Source organism: Homarus americanus, unplaced genomic scaffold (assembly GCF_018991925.1).
Source record: "Homarus americanus isolate GMGI-L3 unplaced genomic scaffold, GMGI_Hamer_2.0 scaffold52806, whole genome shotgun sequence".
In the NCBI taxonomy this organism is placed as follows: Eukaryota; Metazoa; Arthropoda; class Malacostraca; order Decapoda; family Nephropidae; genus Homarus; species Homarus americanus.
Window position 1 is genome coordinate 8,492,002 of NW_024720773.1, and position 16,795 is coordinate 8,508,796.

Here is a 16,795-nt window from a genome sequence, read left to right on the forward strand (position 1 = left end):
TACAAATCTGTACAGTACTGTACTGCCATCAATGTGGTGTTACTGAATTGAATATAGGCAATGGTATAATATTATAATAAATATGATAATAGAGTAATAATAATATTTATAGTAAAAATATTTCAGTCAGCTCTACAAGCCCAGGTTGACACAGTCTTCCAAGGTGGCTAAGTGGTGAAATTAATGCATTTCAGCCTGGGGAACCAATATTATTTTAAATGCACGTTTATCATAAATGTTTGGGAAATTGGTGTGAGAGAGAGGTGCACTAGAGGTAGAGGGAAGAGGTTCAAGGGTGAGGTCACTCGGGGCAGGTCCTTGACTCGGGGGTAGGGGAGGTATTCTTAAGCAAAGGTGGTGGGTTAGGTGGGTGTACACTGGTTTGCTGTGAGATGCCAAAACCATTATCTTCTTTTGTTTTCTGCATCTTCTCATTTTCCTTCTTTATATTATTTCTTGCCTTTCTCAAATGCCTCTTACGATTCATAACTCTTCCCATCTTGAAAAAAATCGTGGTAAAAATTCGTCAGCGCGCAAACAGCGAGTGAGGGTGGTTGGCGGGAGCAGTTTAACTATATAAATATGACAAATTTTGCTGTAATTCTCTTGTCATAATACAGCCATAGGTGTTGCCAATGCACTTGAATTTGTAATATTTCGATTTTTGGGTGTAAACAGATCAAACACTCCCCATTAATATGCTTCCGGTGTGGCACTTGTTACCCAAATATTGATAACATATTTTGGGGGACTGAATTTCATGAGAATAATTGTAAGTGGATCACTGAAGATGAACCAGTAGGTTTTTACAATCTCTGTATGCCATATTTCCTGCATTCTTCACAGGAGTACCATTTGTATTATTTGCACTTGTTTTAAATGATATAAAGCTCAGCCTCAGTTAGTTTTAATAGTACTGTATTAAATTAAAAAATACAAAATCATCTTAGAGTCAAGACACATGATTAATGCATTTGTGATACAGTAAAGTGACTGATCAGAAACAAAAATTGATGTAAGCATCAGTCTAGAACATACACATATAATTATGGTAAAATATTCTTGAGTCAAAAAGGAGACTTATTGAGATATATCAAGATCATGGACATAGTAAGGATGACACTTCCTTACTTTATTGAGCAGAATGGTGCCTGTTGTACCTGTTAAACTAGTGTAAGTGCACACTGCTTTGTATTGGCACCTTAGAGCACTGAGAAACACAAACCCCAGTGTCCAGTGATTCTAAATAAATAATACCTACCCTCTCATAACAAATATATGGCAATGTATACATGTATTTCTATTAATTATCTTTAATCTTCCCCCACTCTGTGATGGTGGATGAAAGAGTACAGGAACCTCAAAGAATGGGAGGGGGGGAACAACAAACAGTAGGTGACATGAAAGGGCTAGAACAAAAATAGAATTATCCACATTTGTTCATGTCTTCAACTAGCACATTCACTATACCAAGTGAATCCTTAGCACCCATGTTGCTTCACAACAATTCACCGTGCGCACAAAAACATTACTGAACAACTGACTTTGCTAATGTCACTGACTCCCAACATTAACCTCCATATCTGCCAATTCAAAATTCAGTTCAATATAGTACAGTACTCACTTTTTATTGAGCTGTGGAGTTCAACATTAGTGATTTTGTTACTTGAGTGACTATAACTATCCAGATTAATGTTTATTATCTAAAATTCTGACATAGCAACTGTGCCCACATCTTGTGTAAAGCCTCTTTCACAAGCTTTTTTATTTTTTGTCTCACGGCACGTTTAGAAATCAATGGAAATTTAATGGATGTCCGTGTGAAAGGTACCATTAAATTTGTATCTCAGTAACAGCAGGCACACTTTAAACTTCACCCTCCTATCTGCCGTAAAATCATCCACAGATGTGACAGCTACATTGTTTTACATTATTATTGCTAGAGGAAAAAACTAAAGTAATTGGTGAAGCATCTGGGTGTTATGTTGGGCTGGTCCTGCTGACTGTCAATACCTGTATACGGTACTGTACTGTAAACACCTTTGAAGATTATTGTCTTTTGCACGGCTTTATCCATCCATCACAAACTAGAAATCATAATGATAATGCTCTTGTCAGTTCCAAATACACACCAAACCTGCTAGTCCCTAGAAAAAGACTCAGTTTTGAGAGTACAGAGTCTGCTTAGATTGGCTGAAGCATCACTTACCTTTTGCAAGTCTTCTGAACAACATCAATTGAGCTTCAATATGAAGCTACAATATACATAAATTAATAAAATACAGTATTATAATATAATAATGTAAATAAGTACATTATGACCTCAAAGTGCTAGATGTTAGATTTTAAAACAGTATTGTACGTAAGACTTTGTTAATACAATGTAGTTGGATGAAACAAAACCATTGACTTGTTTCATTATATCTAGTGGACTTAATATGAATGTACAGTAGTTCTTTAACACTTACTGTTTCAGATTTAAAAAGCCATTATTAAAACATACCAATGCAAATTTGTTCAGTGCATACATTGTATCACTTTGACATACAGTAATATCCAAAATATTATTCTGTACATTAGATATTCATAAGTACTGTACAACATATTATCCAAAATTGTGCTCCATACATTATAGGTTCGTTACAACATTTTGTTCAGTGTTGTATATGTTACTATGTAAACCAGATGATCAAAAATTTCACAAAGATCAACAATCCACTAAGATAACAATATTAAATAATTCAAAAGACGAGCAAAAACACCTAAAACAGGATCAATTAATAAAGATCTCTAAGCACAAGTAATGATACATGTATGACTGGCCACAACCATAACACAAACCAAACTTAATCTTTACTCGTGAAGAATATCTTGCACCTTAGATTAGTTACAGTATTGTTGAAGTGAGGTGAAGGACTTCCCTCACAACTATTATTACCTGTATCTTAAGTGTCTTGGTCCTAAATATCTTATTTTACCAATAGGACTATGTTGATGCTGAATCAGTAAAAGTGGAATAAATATATAAATAAGAAGTGGAAAGAATGAATAAATAAAGTAATAAATTATAAGAGTAATGAATGAAAGAATGAATAAACAGTGGAATGAATGAAAAATGAAATAGCTGCATACAAAATAAGTAAATCATTGAATAAGTAATATGAAATCATTAAAACTATATTTATAGGTATATACAGTATGTATGTACACTATTAGAACCTGTGTACTTTGTCAATTCATACTTCATAAACTGGCTCAATTTGTCTCAATTTTACTAATGAATCAACCTGTCTCATGTTCACCAAGAAACACAATACAGGTAACACCACTTTTTTATGGCATGAAAGCAATTAACCAATAACGACATTTGTCAAGTGCACATCTCATTCCGCATGAACTGCTTGAAGTTAGTTTTATATTTTACATACATGTACTTTATGATAACAGTCAATAAGTTAATAAATTGTATTAAGATATTGAACTTAGTGACAACAGTGAACATGAGAAGGTTTTGAAGTCGAGAGGGCTGGGTGGTGAAGATAATGGCCAGCAGGGAAATTTACTCAACTTACAAATAATTTTGGCACTTAATTAAGCTACTAATATTTGGTGATTTAAAACAAGTATGCACAAAAATAATAAAGGCAGTAGCAGTTAATGAAGATGTTGTTTTGTGATCCAGTTTACATAAAATTGATATACATAAGTTTTTCAGGAAGGGAATCCTTTTGTAAATCAGGGAGGGAATGCCTGTATATGAGTTTGTATTTATTATAAAAGCTAAATGTTATAGACTTGATTAAGTGCCATAAATATTTGTAAGCTGAGTACACACCTCATTTTTAATTCCTTTATGGTAAAAAAAAAAGTTTCCAATTTACAGGAAGTACAGGTATAGCAATGAGACCAATTTTTTGAAGTAGTTACTGAAAGTACATAAAACTTTGGGAAAAGATTAAATTTAAATACAGTATTTGCTGTTAGGTAATATAAACAAATGTTACAAATTACCATTGAAAAATCCCTACAACCAAAATTACAACTACCTGCAGCAGTATTGCTGTGTGGCAGCAACTGTAGTGAGTCAGTCAGTGTTGCACCACCACAAAATTGCCACTTTTTTTAATGGGACTAAACATAAACATATTTTAACCAGATAACTTATTAAAATTGTGTTGCAAAACTAAAGACATGAAATAGTAGACACTGTAGGTACCTGATGGACATTTAATGTGTGAAGTTCACAGCGGAATATTTAAACAATGGATTAATGAAAAATTTTATATCATATATATGACTGGTACCTCCCCAACAAATTTGAATATAATGTATCAATAATTTAAAATAATAATCATCACAGAATTTCATAGAAAATCATCGCTCGTGTATATTTCTATTCTTTTTAAATACTGTAGGTTCATTAGGTACATTCTGGTTTAAGGCTTCTATACTGTACCTAAATATACTGTATCTATCTCTTCATCTGTTTCTCTTATATGGTCCAGCCCTTTGGATGGTGAGGACAGATTATACAATTATACTGTATTTAAGTTTGTACTAATGTGGGTTCTTGGGGTCATTGGTACTGTACCTTGTTTGTATCATAAGCTGTTTTATATATGTGATGCCTCTGGGTCCAAATATAAGTACAGTAAAGTACTATATTGTACATACTTGCTATTTTGGGTTCAATGTCCCAAGGTCCATTGTACCCATGTTATAACTCAATCTTTAGTTTGCAACATTTATATGTTTGGTCCCAAAGGTGTGTGTGTGTGAACTAAAGAGGTTCTTCTCTATAGAATCCTCATAAATAAGCCAGAGGCATTTAAGTACTGTACCAATCTCTTACATCCTTATGTTATCTTAGGAGTTACTGTACAGGTACTTGGTACTTTAATACACCTGGTTTATCTCTGCAAACTAAAGTAGATGGACAATACATCATACAAAGTCCAATACAGTACACATTTAACCTCATCATTAAGATTATGCTGATTCTCTAGTCTCTGCTGATGGTGGATGAGAGATGTCTGTGGTTAGGTGACAAGATGGATCCTATACTTTCCCACCTGAAAAAAGTTCCTAACGAATAAAATAACACCTGTATAGAGATGATCGCTACTTACGTGATATAAATACTCCTGTCTATTAAGTAATTCCTAACAACATAGATATAAAATCAATTCAATACTAAACACTTGTTGGGTTCTTCTAGCTGGTTACAACAATAACTGGGAAGCCATTTCCTCCATTTATATGTAGTAACTATAGAGTAAGAACTGGACAGAACAGACATTTATATTATTAGTATTGTCATTCATTTACTGTATGTAAGAAAGATTTTCCTAGCAAAGTTAAAAGGTGTATAACAATCAACAAAACAACTTAAGGAAGCATCTAAACTATATGTCATGCAGCCTTGTCATGACTTGCAGCAGTGATAATTGCATTGGGCCAAGTGAGACCATTTCCCTCTGGTGGATGCCACGATGGGAGGAGGATGTGTCGCAGTCCTCTGATGAACAGTAAAGAGAAACAAGTAAGTACAATAACATTATACATGCACCCCCTCCACACACACACACATGAATGATGACAATACCCTGGCCAAAAGAGGCAAACAGATAAAAAGGAAAAATTCTATGAAGTGACCAGCTCATCTTCCTGGGGACAAATACATTAATTAATGAAAGGTTATTTTAAATGTTGCTAATTGTGGTAAAAAAAAGTTTGAATTATCATTAGCTCGATAAATAAGCTACTTTAAGTTTACTACAATCATCTAACAAATAGGATATCAATCTCTTGGTCAGTTTTATCAACCTTGTCAATAGTAAACAGCCCAGTTTGAGGAGTTCCTTTCTTTTTTAACCTTTATGTCCTAATTGAGAGCATCATGCTACACTTGTGAAAATAATTGTAGCTTTTTTAACCGTGTTGCACTTCAAACCTTTCAGTCACCTAACATATGTAACAATAGTATGTATCACTTACTTAGAAAAAACAAAAACATTTCTCAAGTACGTACCTCAAACTTAACCTTTATTTCAACTTTCCTCCTACTTTTCAAAGAATATTATGTGATCATTCTCTCATATGTAGCCCAAGATGGGTTCCAGGTATCTGAGGTCTGATACTGTTCTATTCTCGTGTGACTGCTCGTGTTATAGTAAGGGTAAACTTAACTCATTAACTATATCCTCTATCCCCATATACCATATATATATATATAATGTACACTGTGAATCCTTAACTGTAACTTATATTAAATAAACGTACGTAGAATATACTCACCTGCCGTGGGTCACTCCGAGGAATATTTTCCAGTTCTCCGTAACTCCAAAGTTATAAGGATTTCGGTACTCCTGTTGAGAGTTACTTCGTTTAGCATGATTTCACGGTGAACGTCACCGAGAAAAACTATTTGACAAAAGAAAGAGAGGAAGACTATTGCACTGAGAGAGAAGACGAGACAGTGATGAGGTTGAGGTATAGTGATGACAGGTGTTGATGAAGTACCTTAAGGTAGTATGAAGGAAGAAGATAATCAAGTGAGGTATGAAGGAAGAAGATAATCAAGTGAGGTATGAAGGAAGGAGATAATCAAGTGAGGTATGAAGGAAGAAGATAATCAAGTGAGGTATGAAGGAAGGAGATAATCAAGTGAGGTATGAAGGAAGAAGATAATCAAGTGAGGTATGAAGGAAGGAGATAATCAAGTGAGGTATGAAGGAAGGAGATAATCAAGTGAGGTATGAAGGAAGAAGATAATCAAGTGAGGTATGAAGGAAGAAGATAATCAAGGAAGGTATGAAGGAAGAAGATAATCAAGGAAGGTATTGGGAATGAAGATGTTAATAGCATAGGTTAATACACACACACAGTCACAATGGGATGTTGGTTAATTTATACAGAACTTTGACAAAACTTCTAGACACTTTTTCTCATTAAATTTTCATTTCTATTTAATTTCTTATTTACATGAGGGGATTAACGCCCATGAGTTACTTTAAGTGGGAAATTAGTTCTTAAAATATATAATTCACATAACTAAAAAGTAGAGTTGTTTATTTGTAAATTTTAGTTGTGACAGTAAGTGACGTGTTAATAGAGAAATCTCGTCGACAAAATCTGCACAAATTAAGGGTTTGTTGGGTACTGTGTATAAAATAGCATTAGCTTACTTGGTTGATTTTTTCCAGTCTCTCTGTCTCCTTCTTGTTGATGTGAGCTTCTATGCTGGTTTCTCCTTTTGATATTAATCTGCCGTGCCAAGTGGCCAGTCCACCTAGTGAGAAAAACACACCTGCCCCCCAAAAAAACACACACATTACACAGTATTCTTCCAGTTACTACATTACTGTACTAAGGAAATATATGATATAATTATGAGTGAAGATGTATATATTATTCTTTTTAATTTTAAAAGAGTTGAAAGATAAATTGGTAATGTAAAGTTAATATTAAAAAAAATGCTTTCAAAACTTTTTCTGACAAGCAATGGCTGTAATGTACACTTTTTTATACAGTATAAATGAAACTGAAATATTCTTATAACCATCATCACCACCATCATCACCACCATTGTTATCACCACCAATATAATAATCATCAGACATCATCAGTGGTTATAAGAATGCAGTACTGTATTTGGTTATAATTAAAAAAAAAAATCTACGTACCAAAGGAAGAAAAGAAACTTAAATTATTAAAACAACATAAATAAAGAAACAACCTACCAGTGGTGAGCATTCCAGTGTACATAATGGAAAACCGATACCAGTAACTTCCTAATTCTGTTTCTGCTTCATTGTCAGATGGCTCAAGAGGAACTGGACTACCCACTGTGCCACCATACTGAAAAATCAATAAAACCCTAAATATGTTTGGCTAATTTAGGTTTCTTGTCAATTACAAGAAGTCCTAACTTATGCCTCAATAAAGATTTGAGTGGCTGGAACACCAGAGATTAAAATATGGGACTTCCTCTAACCAAGGTAAAATTTTATGCTTTGGAGAAAAAATCTTCCTCAGAAACTGTAGAATTGTCAAATTAATTGGGAGGATTTAATGGAAAATTTAACCTTTTTCATGAGTTGGGTCAGTCTAGGTTAACTGTACTTTCAGAACAGATTGACACAGGGAAAGTTAAGTGATAGGTAGAGTCGAAATGCCAAAACAATTGAGACACATTAAGCAAATCTCTTTTTACATGGCATTTGGGTCCCTTCAATGACCATTCTGACCATCAGATTACTTGTACCAATTATCAACTGGAATGCCTATTTCTCTTACACACACACAAAAAGAAAAGAAAAATTAAAACCATATGGAATCACCAATAAAGAAGTTGCATATCAACACCAGTTAGCTCACAAACTGCAGGTGTTTAAACAAGAGATTTACAACTTACCACAGGCATCATGTGTGTACCATTAACTCTAACTGGGTAGCCTTCTAGCTCCTCCTCTTCCTGTGAGCTGCGGTCCTCCAACACAAGGTCCAAGGCATCAATCAACCCTCCACCTGTCTCTCCTCCCAGCCATATCTCGTAATACGCTATTTCTAAACCAAGTGACATGATGAAAACTGTGCCCAGCGTCATGTATACCATGTACATGAAGAAATAACGATGGTTGAAGTGTCCCACACAGTTGTTGAGCCAGGCTTTATTCACAGAGTTAAGGAAGTGTCTTGTAAACTAATTTCTATAACCAGATTAAAAAAAATAATGCAGTACAATGTCATCAACATTCAGGAACAATGAGCAGGTAGGAACTCTTCCTTGTACATGTTTAAAATTTAAATACCTGTGCAGTACAGTATACAGTTTACTCAGGCCCGATAGAGGAACAAATGACTGAACAACCAAAGGTTATCCTAATGCAGGACTACCAATGACATAGCACTGCAAATGCTACAAATACTCTTGAAATCTGGTGAGAACTGTATACAAAAGATTGTGTTAATGGATTCATTTGAGGAGTAAAGTGTTCTTTCAATTATGTTCAAAAGACTTCTCACATCTATAAGAGAGCCACCTATCAGGTCACTGTCATTTTATGCTACATTTGTCAAATTCTACATCAGGTATACACGTAGTTCCCAGTCATATTTTGTCAAAACCACATAGAAGATAGAGGAATATACTTTTTTCAATAACAATAATTTTATACAAAATTAAGAGGAGTTTTAAAGTTAAAATAGCCCTGAAACTACATGCACGACCCAGCAGCTGATTTAAGTACTAGTATAGCCATATTTTGTGAGGATAATCATGCTGTTATTTTAAAGTTTCTAATTTCCTACAAATATGCCTACAAAATAATTTTTTACATGCATATCATATACTGTACTGTATGCTCTGTACTTGGCAGGATACCATATGAATAGTACAGGAAAGCACTGGAAATACAGGAGGACCAGAGTCTTGTGTAACAAAATGAAGCAATATACAAACCTTATTGTGTCCAGGCAACTGGTCTCTGTCAACACTGTAGCAATAAAAGGATACGACAGTGGTGATCCATCTTGAGGATGCAGCGATTACACACAGAGCAGTGGTGAGTGCGAGGTGACTTAGGTGCTATGCACTTTTTGCATACACTTACTGCTTCAGAGATTAAAATACCCTGTAAATAATAACTTCCTTAGCTACAGGTGGGATTTAATAAACACTTTTTTTGTTGTTTTTGTGCTGATGACACTCTTATAGTACAGTATTTCATAATACAGGTATATTATTATTATATTGTTATTCAGAATCTTTTCCTGTTATGTAAAATTATAGAGTTGTACTGTAACGTGAATGTTTATAATTTTAGGTGATATAAACAATAGAAAATTTATTTAATTATGACAATACAGTAGTTATAATTTTTTGCCATGATATATTTCTTCTAGCTAAAAGTTTCTTATACATGCTGTTATGATCTAAACCACTGTACTGTACCTATTTATAGATTTATTTTTCAGATGTAATAATCCATGTGTTCTTCTCTAGTCAGTCAGCATTGGAGTGATATATACAGGAAACTATACAAAGATTATAATACAAATACAGACTGTACAATATTATATAGTTGTGGAACAAAAAGAATTCTGCCAGGAGGGAGAGAGGGAGGGTAGGGGTAGAGGTGGAGACCTGGTAATGTCGTAGCTGTTTGCATAGACAATACAGGTATATAATTCAGCATGCATATAGACAAAGGAAGTACATAATATACATACACTTATTAAAAAGGTTAAAAATATATCCTGGAGATATAAGTTTTAACAGATTAAAACCTCAAATCTGAAGACACAATAGTTGACAAGCTGTTAAAAAAAAAAAAAAAACTCACCTTTTGGGGGGTACCTGGTTCGGTAATGGCTGCCATTATGAAGTGAAAGATGACATTAATCAGTATCCAGTGCCCTAACACCATTAGAAAACAGGTGAGCTCTGGCGACTTTTCCCAATAGTACGGCAGACCAATAATATACACTATAGAGACCACCGAGCTCGTTAGTGATACTACCCCGAAGACGAGGATCTGTAAAACAATGGTTGTACACATTATCGGTATCTAACCATCACATACTATACACTACTGACAAGGATTTAAAACCACATCCTACAGTATATTTATGGATTCAAAACCACATGCCCATCCGGTACTGAGAGGTAGCTGAATGTCAATGATAGCAGACAATTTAACACACATTCTATATTACTAAAGATCACTCACAAACTGTATTGTATGATATCAAACACCTACAATGTGTTTCACAATCACATATATACCTGTAAACTGTTTCTATTTAGTCTGTGATCAATAATGCAATCATGCTTCTTGAATAATTTATAAAAAACATACAGAATGAAACAATTTAGTTTGGTCTCCCTAACATTTGATAGTACAGTACAGGAATAAAACTGAAAATGAGACTGAATGAGTTTAGGTATTGTTGAATAACCCTGAAGACTGTGTTGCCATGTACTGTAGCTTTAATTCTGATAAAGCATAAACTGATTAAACTTTTTAACCTGACAACAATAATTAGAATCTCTTTAAAAATTATAATTCTTTAACAACAATGTTCGTAACACTCACAGGTCCGAGGATCTTGGTGAAGTGGTCGACCACCCATACCATAGGCTCCATCATCACCTCCAGACAGTATCCCATATTTACAAATTCATTGTAGAATAGTGCCGTCATGGTAAAAATGAAGAGTTCATATTTCCACCTGACCCACTTCCTGCAGGTTGAAAAAAAAAGGTAACTACAGGTAATGAGAATTTTAAAATGAAAAAAGGTTATGGTAATCCAGTGATTTACGTATTCTGTACCCTGTACTGTGCTGTATATTCTTTCACGTTCTTTTCTTACTTAAAATATCGAACAAAAGTGTCAGTCATTATTATGGTCATCATCTAGGTCAGACGAAACACTCATTATAAACATTTAAAATATTCTAACTTTTTCTGAGTAGCAGTGAGGTACAATTCAATATTCATTCCTCACCTTGTGTCCCGAGGGAAGTTATAAATTCTTTGTAGTAAATGCCGTACTCTCCTTCTCCACAGATACAGCATCTTGCCTGTTACATGAAATAATAATGCTGTAATACTTTTGTCATTTTATAAAAATTGTGTAAAGCTGCTGTTTCTCGACGAGGATGAAATGGAGTAACATTAATGTCTATTAAATGTTCCCGGTCACACAGAAAGAGTTGAAGCATAAACAACTTCAACGGATGGATGGGACAGTACCCAAAAAAATTCTCTACCTGAATTAATTTATTTTTGAAGTAGCTAAATAATAACTTGGTGATACAGCATCAACGTGCCTCTCTCTCACCAATATAAGCTTATAAGTGGTGAAATGATAATGTAAATATATATATTTTGGGGGTAACTGGTTAACCTGGACCTCTGTCCTTTAATATTACCTAATGGTCTAATCAAGCTAAAATCAGACAAATTCATTAACTGTTTTGGTCAACCAACCAAAGCGCCAACATTATAGGCACTTGGCTTATTTGTCATTTGTTTTTCCTTATTATGCCACTGGATTTGCATTCTATGTATTAATATACACATTTCGGGGAAAACAACTCCGGATTCCTATTCATAAGGAGACTCGACACATAAGGCTAACACGTTACACCAGCATTCAGAAAGTGTTTACCAAACCTTAAAGAAAAGGTGACCAAATTTAGTGACAATTTCTATGCTCATTAACTGTAGGTATTACCATTTTCTTCCTAAATTTAAAAAATGTAATTCAATAATCTTTGACATTATCCGCCCCAAACACTGCTGTCCGCCCCTTACTATCTATCGTGTTATTTCCACTCCAATCTTTTTAACATTTTATTCTTATAGGGGGTAATTGTATAAGGAAATAACGAAACTGGCAACTTATATCTACGGAATAAACAAACTAGGGATAAACCAAGGAGATAAAGTCTGTGAATGTTACCGGTATTAAACCATGAGCCAGTGTTTTGAAGCGTCCTGTCAGCCTCAATGTTGACATTTTCCTCCCGTGGTCGTTGACTCTCACAATACTGTCGTTTACATCAATATTTTCTGTCTTCAATGTTAACCAAAGAAATAATGTAGCTAATGATTTCTTAAACTTTATTATAAAGATAATTGGTTCCATTTAAATACTTTTTTATTTGAATTGTTCCCGACAATAAAAAGACACAGGACATGAGACTGAGCATCATCATACATGACTACAACTATAATGTTCTGTAAGTGTTAACGTCACACCCCAATGTAATTTGTCAATTCACCATTTATCAATCGTTGGATTTGCATTTTATTTAAGAAAATATAACCCATGGGTAAAGGAAAGGATTTATTTGGTTTCTTACCTTAATCTCAGCATTCAATACAAATTACCACGTCAACAGAGCTTCAGTTCAACAACTGATCAAAATACTGTAAATGGAATATCACAGGCCGGGACTACACAAGTCACAGGACTTATATAAAAGTATACAAGGGCGCCTGGAAGCTCTACTCTATAAGTCCACAGTCTATGGTACAAATCACTAACAGTGTCCTACAATCTTGAATATAATTACGTTAGTGTGCTGGAGGGAACAGAACGTTTAATAATTTCCTATATAAGAACAATAAAGAGGAGGGTGTGTCAAAGGGAAGTGCCTAGTGTTACGGCCACTAGGGATGGAGTCATGGAGATGGTCCTGACTCCTGACGTGTTGGGAATTAGTCGTGCATATTGTAAAATGATCTTCACGCTACAATGTATTCATTTGAATATTATATATTAAAAACATTTCTCGGCCCCCTCCTGTATTTAGTCTATGCAGTGTTAGGTTTCGGTGGTCACACCATCACAATAAAGATGAAGAACGAAATATAGGTTAGTGGTAGAGTTGTTTGGAGAAGGGTGAAGGTAAATTCTTTGAGCCTATATCGCCTTATTTGCTGTGCTGACTATCAGTGACCCAGTGATTTTGGTGCAACGCCGGATTTTGCCCTGCGTTAACCCACAGTGTACGGTATGTCCCCATTTACCTTTTCTTAGCAGTATGTACTATTCGCTCAGGTTAAGGTGTCCACCTGCTTCATAACTCATAACACAATACAATAACAGAACGACTAACATATCGCACTAGGCAGACTGACACATTAAGTCTGACCCCAACAACTATATCTTTCTTCCCCCCGTGTGTCAACATCTCACTGGGCATCCTTCCCTGCACCCAGTCCGCGCGCCTCATGAGATCCATCTTGAGGACAATTTTCTCGTCAGGGGAATGTGTCGTCACCAATAAAGGCTGGAACAGTGTAGGTCCAGGGGTCTAAGTGCGTCTTCCACCCCTCACCCTTTACAACACATGTTTCTTACTCTTTCCCACCACCCTGTCTTCATTGCTTCCCTCGTCCATTCCTTTTGCTTCACACTCTATTCAATCTCCGTTCCTTTCGGTTTACGTTCTTGATATTTTTTTCACCGTGTCTCGTGAAATGCCACCAGAGTCGCTAAAGACACAAAAGCAACAACTTATCTATCTCCCGGGCAAGTCGCGTGACACTCATACTGCCACAGTTATAAAAATATTCAACAGTTTTGCTAGATTCTCCTGAAAGTGGTGGGTGAACCATACCACCAAGATCCTACACGTAATACTGAAGGCTCCCTGCATGATAGTTTTCAGTGCTGCCTCGCCTCAACAATGGTTAAAAAGGTACATTTATCTGGGCAAGAAAGGAGTGTCGCACCCAATCCCCTTAAGCAGTAATAACTACACTATAGCAAGACCACAATTACACGGTGATCCAGCTTACTTCACGGGCCAGCACTGGTTACTTAAGTTGATACCTGCTACACCACCGGGACGTGTGGGAGGGGAAGGGTGAGGTAGGCAGACAGAGAGAGAGTAGACAGAAGATAAACAGAAAAGGGTATAGACAGCAGAGGAAGGGGAAGAGGAGAGGAGAGGAAAGGGAAGAGGAGAGGAGGGGGAAGGTCATAGAGAGGTTCCAGCCGAGAAAATTACCCAGGTAGAGCCCAGGTCAGGTCATACTGGTACGTGGATCAGTTTATAAGAGCACAACTTCCCCCTGTAATGTTTGGTACCAAGTATAAAGCGAACACCCATGCCACTTCCTGAGTTTGGATACCGGGTGTAATACAGAGCTAAGTGCAGTGGATGGCTCCCTCGAGGTTCGCCCCTCCACCACGCCACACATCCAAACACATTTTTACCAATTCCTCGGCAACGTTTCCCCCCAGTGATCCTGAGTGGCTTGTGTATACAATCTTCTCCAGTCACTCCACCAATCAACATCCTTAGTTACTATGACTCACTCCAGGCCACCAATCAACATCCTTAGTTACTATGAGTCACTCCAGGCCACCAATCAACATCCTTAGTTACTATAACTCACTCCAGGCCACCAACCAACATCCTTAGTTGCTATGAGTCACTCCAGGCCACCAATCAACATCCTTAGTTGCTATGAGTCACTCCAGGCCACCAATCAACATCCTTAGTTACTATGAGTCACTCCAGGCCACCAATCAATTATCTCTATACCAAGCAACCGTGTGACATAATCCAGCCAATCATTTGAGGTATACCAATTAACTTCTGTTCTTACCCTCTGAGCAGGACAAAACATTTATGAGGAGTATGCTTTTCCGAATATAAATTTTGCTAAAAGAACCACTCCTACAGTTTTATCGTGGTACTCGCGTCAAGGTCGTGTTTGGCCATCTTCCTCCGCCCATTAGGCACATCAGACTCGATATCCCACAAAATACATTCCTCCCTCATTTGTTGATAGGTAGCAGCTGTACCACTCTGGTCTACTATTACCTTTTTCTATATTATATAATGGTAACTATTCTAAGTTAGATTGTGTGAGGCTAAGTAGGTTATGGTTTCAATATTTATTTAACTTTCAACTGAATGAAAATTACTACATGCAGTTAATATGTAGAAATGTTTGCACAGAGGAATTATCAGCTACATTATAGAATGAACCAGTCTAACTAAGTTAGGTAGGTAATAAATCAAACAAAGTAGCAATACATTATTTATTAAGCTCTCGGAGATCTTTACAAATGACTTATAGTATATCTGCCAGGGGGTCCTGGAGGGCTCCACGTTAGGTTAGATCAAAGAAGAAGTATCATACAAGTGTCGGTAATTTATGAGAACAGCGCTACCACCAGAAGGAGTTGTTCCATTTTCTCCACAGATGTTCTTATCACTATAGTAAGTATTTTAAAAGAGGTGATAATTTTTTTTTTTTAATTATGAGGGTGCCGTGACATCTGGGAAGGTATCAAGGGGTCCCACCGCCGTTGGGAGGGTCCTTAGTACCCCGACCACTTGTGGGAGGGATGAAAGGGCCATGCAGCCTCTTGGAGGGTTGCTGCATTCCCCGCTACCCTTGGGAGGGATCCAGGGGTCACCGCCGTCCCTGGGTGGGTCCAATCGGCCCCAGCCGCCCTTGGAAGGGTCCTCGACGCACCTGGGACTGTTTCAGGAGGCACCACCTTACCTGCTTCGGACCCTAGGGTCCCCGCTGCCTCTGGGTGGGTCCCTCAGGCCTCCACTGCCCCTTGGAGGGTCTCAAGGGCCTTGGCTACTCCTAAGAGGTTCCCTGCCGCACATGGGAGGGTCCCTGGTAGCGCCAGCCCTGTAGGGTCTCTGGGGGCAGCTGTTTTTGTACTATTTAGAACGCTGGGAGATGCAACTACAATGCCCATCATCACATTTCCAGTATTATCAACTTAACAACGGAATGGTGAATAATATCCAACAGGAAAACATAAGTTGGGGTGTTGTGCTGACTGGCTGATCTCTTCTCCTATTGGCTGATAATTTGGCGGGGTTATATTTTAGTCCACCAATCACAGTTAGGTAAGGAGTTGATGGACGTATATAATATGTACCACAGCGCGAATAAGTGTGCTATAGGGCCCCAGCAAGTGCGGCTCCTGGGGTGTCCCAGGGACCTCGCCACCTCTTAGAGGGTCCCAAGGACCCCTGCCATCCCTGGGAGGGACTCAGGAAGCCCCGCCTATCCAGGGAGGATCCCTAGGGGCACCACCACACCTGGGAAGGTACCAGAGGCCCCCACCAACCCCTGGGAAGGTTCCTGGTACACACGACGCTTCTGAGAGGGTTGCACGGGTCCTGCCGCCCCTAGGATGGTTCCTGGGGCCCCCGCCGTCCGTAGGAGGATTCCAAGGAGCGTTGCCGTCCCTCGGAGGGTAAAATGGGTCCCAGCCGCCCCTGGGAGGGTCTC

The 16,795-nt window shown here is 37.2% G+C and overlaps 1 protein-coding gene and 1 long non-coding RNA gene across 3 annotated transcripts; one reads left to right on the plus strand and one right to left on the minus strand.

The window, feature by feature from the left end:
• Nucleotides 1–891: 891 nt before the first annotated feature.
• LOC121861016 (palmitoyltransferase ZDHHC16-like) lies at nt 892–12,536 on the minus strand. Of its 2 annotated transcripts, XM_042358469.1 has the most exons (10): nt 12,474–12,536; nt 11,514–11,589; nt 11,100–11,247; nt 10,347–10,538; nt 9,518–9,635; nt 8,417–8,670; nt 7,743–7,860; nt 7,188–7,309; nt 6,298–6,368; nt 892–5,518 (listed from the first exon to the last, which is right to left on the minus strand). In XM_042358469.1, exons 2-10 carry the CDS (start codon nt 11,582–11,584, stop codon nt 5,413–5,415), a joined length of 1,200 nt encoding a protein of 399 aa, XP_042214403.1. In that variant the 5' UTR covers nt 11,585–11,589; nt 12,474–12,536; the 3' UTR covers nt 892–5,412. The 2 variants fall into 2 exon arrangements, with proteins under 2 accessions (XP_042214403.1, XP_042214404.1); XM_042358470.1 differs by lacking the exon at nt 892–5,518 and having other exon boundaries at nt 6,306–6,423.
• On the plus strand, nt 5,451–9,524 carry LOC121861017. Its single transcript, XR_006087967.1, has 3 exons — nt 5,451–5,542; nt 7,821–8,000; nt 9,381–9,524. It is a non-coding gene; the product is annotated as an uncharacterized LOC121861017 (long non-coding RNA).
• Nucleotides 12,537–16,795: the final 4,259 nt, after the last annotated feature.